The following is a 6,713-nucleotide window of genomic DNA, read 5'->3' as shown; positions in this document are numbered from 1 at the left end:
AGAATTGATATTTTGTTGTTGTATATTAATCAAATTGTGTACTTGTAAATTAACATTTTTTTTTTCGTTTATATTAATTATTAATACCAATGACGGTATATACTTTATATACAGTTTTAATTATAAAGAGTTAACTTCAGAGATGCCAAATTGAAAATCCTAAATTTAATCTACAAAATATTCACAAGCAATTTAATTGTTACTGACCAAAATTCGTACAGTTGATAGTTATAAGTCATAAAGATAAATGATACAAACAACGTATCAAAAGAGTTCACTCGATGTTACACTGGATTCGATTGATCTTGATAGATCTATAAAATATACTTTGAATATCACTAGAGTTACTTACATTATTCGCTCAAATATTTTATTTCATGTATATACACACGTATAGACGTATGTGCATGACATACGCATCACTCAAACAAGTTTAGATACACGTACAAAATAAATTTTAAAAATCAAGTTTTCTTTTCGTGTATGATATTCTGTAAAATAAAATCCTTAAGTAACACTTAAAGAAATACAAAGAAATGATGTGATATAAAAGCTTGTTTTTAATCGACTTCGACTACTAATGAACAGAGGACGTATATACCTTCTAACGGAGCCTCATACAAACCGAGTCACGTGAAGTATAAATTTTACTTTGAAATATAAACTATACGAATTTGTTATGCTGTAAATATGCATCAACAAAAGAATACTGCTATATCTTTTACTGCACTCTGTCTGTATCACGGCATTGCTAGATGGTATTTTCATTTCTCTCTACTTGACAATATTTTCGAACATCAAATGGCCTGATCAATAACAATGCATAATAGTACTGTGCTCTATATTAGTAGATACGTATGGCGTGAAATATGAGTTTCCACGTGATATTACTCCCTCTCAAAGTCAACATCAAATGACCCAGTAATCACAGCCATAGGAAGCAATATTGCGGTATATTTCAGGATTTATATGCATATACTGGTTGATTTATATTACAACTGACTAAGGAGCATTTCTCATATAATTTGTACTTGGATAATCAAGATGAAACATATATAATGCTATACAACTAACAATTCCTCTGCTCCTATACTGTCCTTTTATGCTGTACACACTTAATATTACCTTATCTACACTCGCCTATAAAATAACCAATTTACAACGCTCCTACTTGGTCTATGTTTTCATGTAGCAAAGCGTTTTATTGACAATTTGAATGCAAGTTCTTTTAATTGTGACAGTCAAATATTCGTTCTAACACAAATTTTACTACATTTCTCGATCAGCTTTGCTCTTTAAAAAATTATTTCAATCACTGGTTAAAAATTAAGTATTATATAATCTTACAATACCTTTACCAAAAAAGAAAACCTTTTCTTGTAACTCTAGACTTGTAATATAAAGTTACATTGTCTTGACTTTACTCATCTATGCCAAGTTTTGAACACTATACGTATCAATGTATTTTCAGGATTTCCTTGCATGCATTCCATTGCTTTCTTCTTAAAATTGAAGTTTATATATATTACAGTTTCAATATAGGCTGCAATCTTACATATACATTATATGTATGCTTTAATTAACTATTCAAGTGGAGTATGTGCTTCCTGATAGTCTAACATTTATGCTAAAAATTAACAAATGGGACTTTTCTTTACTAAACACGCTTTACTTCTAATTTCTTATTCCACAAAATTTAAGCTAAATCGTTCAATTTAACACAGCAATCAATACCTTTTCCCAAAACGAGCACTACGATAAATTGAATCAATTCGGCATTGAATAAATTATAAATAATAAAACATAACAAATGAAATTAATGAGGTAAATTATATACATATAATAATATTATGAAAGTAAATTCAACTTATTCGATGAATAAGAATATAAAATTCAGAATTGATACTCCATATGAACAGTAGAATAATAGAAGAAATACAACTCTTTTTGTTATCTTTTATACAAATAGTATGGCAGCCACAAACATAATATTTATGAAGACATTTCATACATTATTATCGTTATAAAATGTAATATTATTAGATTTTTATGCATTGTCCAAAGTAATCTAAAAGTGTAATACCAATTCAAGTTCTCGCTTTAGATAAAAAAATAATCTTTGAGGACAGTCATTTGTTATGATTTTTAATCTATTCAACTTAGAAGTGAATAATAATTGCTATAATATAGTAATGAATAATTTGTGTGTCTGTTAATACAAGTTAATAAAAATCGCTAATATCATTTATCTTTTAGCAGAGCCTGTCCACTTTGACTTAGTAATATTTTATATGTCAGTTTTCAGTCCTTATTGACAGTAATAAACACATAATGCATTGATGACAAGTGATTTCATAATACACTATTTACTAATAATAAACTCTTGAAATATATAAAAATGGGCTCATCTGGCCTTATTTAAACAGTTTATCAATATAAACAGTTGTTTCTGCATTTGCAAACATACCTAACTTCTTGCTTTTATTAATACACCTGTATGAGCATTATTTTGAAAGTATAATCCTGTTCCTTGGAAAGTACTACTTCTAGAGGTAGGAAGTTGATTTTGATTTATACCACTTAAGGAATTTTCATCCACATCTTTGCTAAGTCCATCTTCTTGTTTGCTTCGTAATATATACTTAAAAAATTCATATCTAAACAACAAGTCAATTAACATAACAGTTTACTATCTTTTATATCGTACACGGAAATTAATAAATAATTGACTTACGATGTCCAACAGATAGCAGTCGCTGGCATTTGATAAAGAACACGCGCGTTCATCCCGCGGCAAAATCCTTTTACACCTCCCAACCTATAGACTTTTTTAACAGCATCAATCATACCTCTTGCTTTCATACCATCCTGTTGCGTATTCAATAATGTTTTACAAACATCCAATGGTGTCGTCAATCCAGCTGCTATAGCTCCAGCCATAGCACCTGTTGTTACATAGAAAAATTAATATTATGTAAGACAGATATAAAAATTATATAAATAATAAAATATATACCAGAAATCATATGTGCTTGCGGACTATAAGAATGATCTGGATTTGTCATAGATTGTGCAAATTCGTAAGCAATAAAATGAATGCTTTGGAAAGGCACATTCATAGCAAGCTGAGTTGTGTAACTTCTGTAGAATGCATATACGCCTTCTCGTTTATATACAAGTTTTATGCAGCTGATAACATTTCTATAAGGAGAATTATACATTTGCAACCGTTGTTTAATCACTGTAACAAGTATAATGATAATAATTAACTATAATAGCTTGTATTAGGTAAATTATACCATTGTATATAGACAATAAAAAGAACATATATATATATACACATATATATCTAACCTTCTGCTGGATTCATAACACCATCATGAAGGATCGTTGACACGCAACCAGCTGCACCATAAACCAAATGATTAAATTGTGAGTGTGGCTTTGAGCTCATAAATTTATCTTTCAAAAATTCATAGCAAGAAAAATATAAAGCATGTGCTGGTCCAGCTCCAGCAACCATTGCTCCCATGCCTCGAAATGGCCTTAATAAACCCTCTTGACGCACCATTCGAAGGAGTACATTTCCTATTCCTCCTCCCCCACCTGGACCTGGTATCAGTGACTGCATTCTTGTCTAGAGGATATTAATTTCTTATGAATATATTTATATAATAACTTTTCGAATTACATGTTTTTAGAATAAGTATATCAATGCATTTAAAAAGTGATATTAACGATTACAGATTAGTATTTCTTTACTTTAATAAAGATTTCAAGATAACATAGACATACACATAGATAATATCTAATATCTGAAGAGTTTCAAATAACATGACTGGCAGATATGTATATGTAATGGTTATCAATTCTCAATTCGAAGAATAAAGCATGCCAAAAAATTGTATTCATATGTTAAATTTGATCATTCTCTTTCACTATTTTTTAATTTAACATCATTAATAATCAATGCAATTTTTAAAACATGAAAAAATATAACAAGATGAAAGCATAATGTATGTTAAAGAAAAGTACTTAATATAACCTATTTGTTTCAAGGAATAGCAATAACATGTATTAACATTGAATTTCACCTACATAACATTGTAACTTTTATATTAATAACTTATTTTAATCATTCATACATCACAATGAGTTATGTTATTTTAGATATTTCATTCATTCATTCATAGAAACTTGATGTTAAACAAGCTTAAATACAGATTGTAAGCTAAAAACCAGATCAAAAATAGAACGTACTGCAATAGACTGACAGACTATATTACATAATGATCATTGGGTAGATAGACTCTTAATGAGATTTTGATATATCTTAACATTATTATTTATCACTTAAGACTATTTTTATGTCTAATTCTTTATATTTTTTAGATGAATTTAAAAATAACTTAAATTGTCTAACACATACATATATAAATTTCTTTAATTAAAATTTAAAAAAAATTATTTTAATATTGAAACGCATGGTAATTTTACCAACTTATATGATATTTGTGCTTATATGTTACCTGTTTACAAACAAAAAGAAAAGAATAGACTCTGAATTCCTGAGAATAGTTCAATGTTAAAAGCAAGTAATGGCTTATGTCAAGTATATAATTGAACTTAAAATTAAATAATTATAACTTTAAATGTAAGATAAAGGTAAAAAAGAGCTCAAAGGAAGTTCCTTTTTACCTTACATAATACTACATATAATAGATATTTTAAAAGAGTAATTCAAATCACAAAACATACATTTTACTAATATCTTTTTTTATGACAATATATTTTTACAATATACAAAGTTATAACGACAGACTTTGGAACAAGTTCTACAAACGTTTTATCATATTTAAATAACGATAACGTTGAAACATTAAAAGCACATTCCAAGAAAACATGGAGGAAAATGTTAAGAGAAAACACATGTTCAGTCATGGTCTTTATTACAATCATTTCCGATTGAAAGACAATTATAATGACGATAAATATTCGGCTATAATAAAGTTTTCTAAAAATTCTCCTCGTTATTAATCTTACCACATGACAGGTATCGAAAGCCGAAATATAGGTGCATACATTGAGGTTATGTAAAAGATAATCTCTGGGAGGGAAAAAACGTGGAGCAAATATACGACTACTTTACCTTGACACTGTCAACTGGATACATTATACAGTGTTCCATGATTCCAGCAAAAGCACCGGCCGTCATATTAACACCCACCGATGTAGTGGGCAAACTCTCGTAATCTTCAATATTCATATCCTTAAAATGCAAATATCAAGCCGCGATGGCTTTTTCTGGCCTTTTCGGTCGTGCCGCGGTATTACCGCACTAACCACTGAACTAACTCTCCCTCTCTCTCTTTTCTTCTCTCTCTCTCTTCTCTCTCTCCTCTCTCGCTCTCGCTCTCGCTCTCACACTCTCTCGCTCTCTCTCTCTCTCTCTGTCTCTCTCTCTCTCTCTCTCTCTCCCTCTCTCTCTCTCTCTCTCTCTCTCTCTCACACTATTCGTTCCTCTTTCTTCTTCGCTCTCGTTCTCGCTCGCTCTATAAGTTACGACGAGGAATGAATAACTGAGTTTTCCATAGTAACACTGTATGTAACATACCAAGAAACTATTTAAACCTTGGAAAACGTGGACACTTTTCGCGCGTTATTGCGCATCCTTCCTGTCGCCGGCCTTATCATTATCGTTTCCGCAAAAAAAAAAGCTAACAAGTCGTATAAAATCGTTGGTACATTAAATAATCGAGTCGTGTATTCGCATTCGTTGATCGTATCTTAATAGGACCGCATCGGAATCGAAAAGGCTGCTACCCCCTGAATACTCCTCAAATTTATGACGTTACCATTCCCTCTTTACGCAACGAAATCGCGTGCTAATCTAAACTCCTAATAAATCTAAAAATCGTGTGGTAAGAAAAGAAACACCAACTATTCTAGTGAAAAATGTTCACGAAATTTTGATAGATCTAGCACTACTTTACCTACTTCATTATGCTTAACACTCATGAATGATCGTTGATCGTTAAGTTAGTGTGGTTAGGTCGCGAACACGTGCCGCGCATGCGTCGTATTCGACCACGTGGTCGCAGCACGTGAGCTATCAGTGGTAGGAAGAGAGAGGGAAAGAAAGAGAGAAAGAGAGGGAAAGAAAGAGAAAGAGAGAGGGAAAGAAAGAGTGAGAGAGAGAAGTAAACGAGACAGACTATTGCTTTCTCTCTCTCTCTCTCTCTCTCTTTTTTTCTTTTGTAGCTACGAATCTATATATATAGATACACACTACGCACACATACACGCATACATTAAGTAGAAACGAAGGCATGTGTCTCCATTATATATCTTCTTTTTCTTAACTCCTTCAAAGAAAGAATAGAGGACGCTTGTCGTGCACATATATTCGCGGTCAATAACAGCATTAAATTCTTTTCTAATTCTATCACTTTTCTAAACTATCATTATTATATCTATTGGAATCCTGCTCGTTCCTTTATATGTGTATATCGTACGTATATATATATGTACTATTCTATTTCGTAATCAATCGTAACTACCGGTAATCAAAGATGCTTATTATTCAATCTGTCTGAGTCATATCGGAGACAAACGAATGGCGTAATAGAAAATATGTTTTATTTAGAAAAACCTATGTTGTCATCGCGCATTCGTACGAGATATTCAAACGTTTTTTCCACTTTTGCTTAGTC

At 31.0% G+C, this 6,713-nt stretch overlaps 1 protein-coding gene across 2 annotated transcripts; it reads right to left on the bottom strand.

Annotated features, from left to right (window-relative positions):
• Positions 1–164: 164 nt before the first annotated feature.
• Positions 165–6,047, bottom strand: LOC127068847 (mitoferrin-1). 2 transcript variants are annotated; one of them, XM_051005156.1, is made up of 5 exons: positions 5,150–6,047; positions 3,355–3,637; positions 3,017–3,241; positions 2,735–2,945; positions 165–2,657 (listed from the first exon to the last, which is right to left on the bottom strand). In XM_051005156.1, the coding sequence occupies exons 1-5, from the start codon at positions 5,264–5,266 to the stop codon at positions 2,468–2,470; spliced, it is 1,026 nt and encodes a 341-aa protein (XP_050861113.1). In that variant the 5' UTR covers positions 5,267–6,047; the 3' UTR covers positions 165–2,467. The 2 variants fall into 2 exon arrangements, with proteins under 2 accessions (XP_050861113.1, XP_050861114.1); XM_051005157.1 differs by lacking the exon at positions 5,150–6,047 and adding an exon at positions 4,099–4,397.
• Positions 6,048–6,713: the final 666 nt, after the last annotated feature.

The sequence above is a fragment of the Vespula vulgaris genome, chromosome 14, assembly GCF_905475345.1.
Source record: "Vespula vulgaris chromosome 14, iyVesVulg1.1, whole genome shotgun sequence".
Lineage (NCBI taxonomy): Eukaryota > Metazoa > Arthropoda > Insecta > Hymenoptera > Vespidae > Vespula > Vespula vulgaris.
Note: the sequence above shows the minus strand (reverse complement) of the source record. Positions and strands in the feature narration are given on the sequence as shown.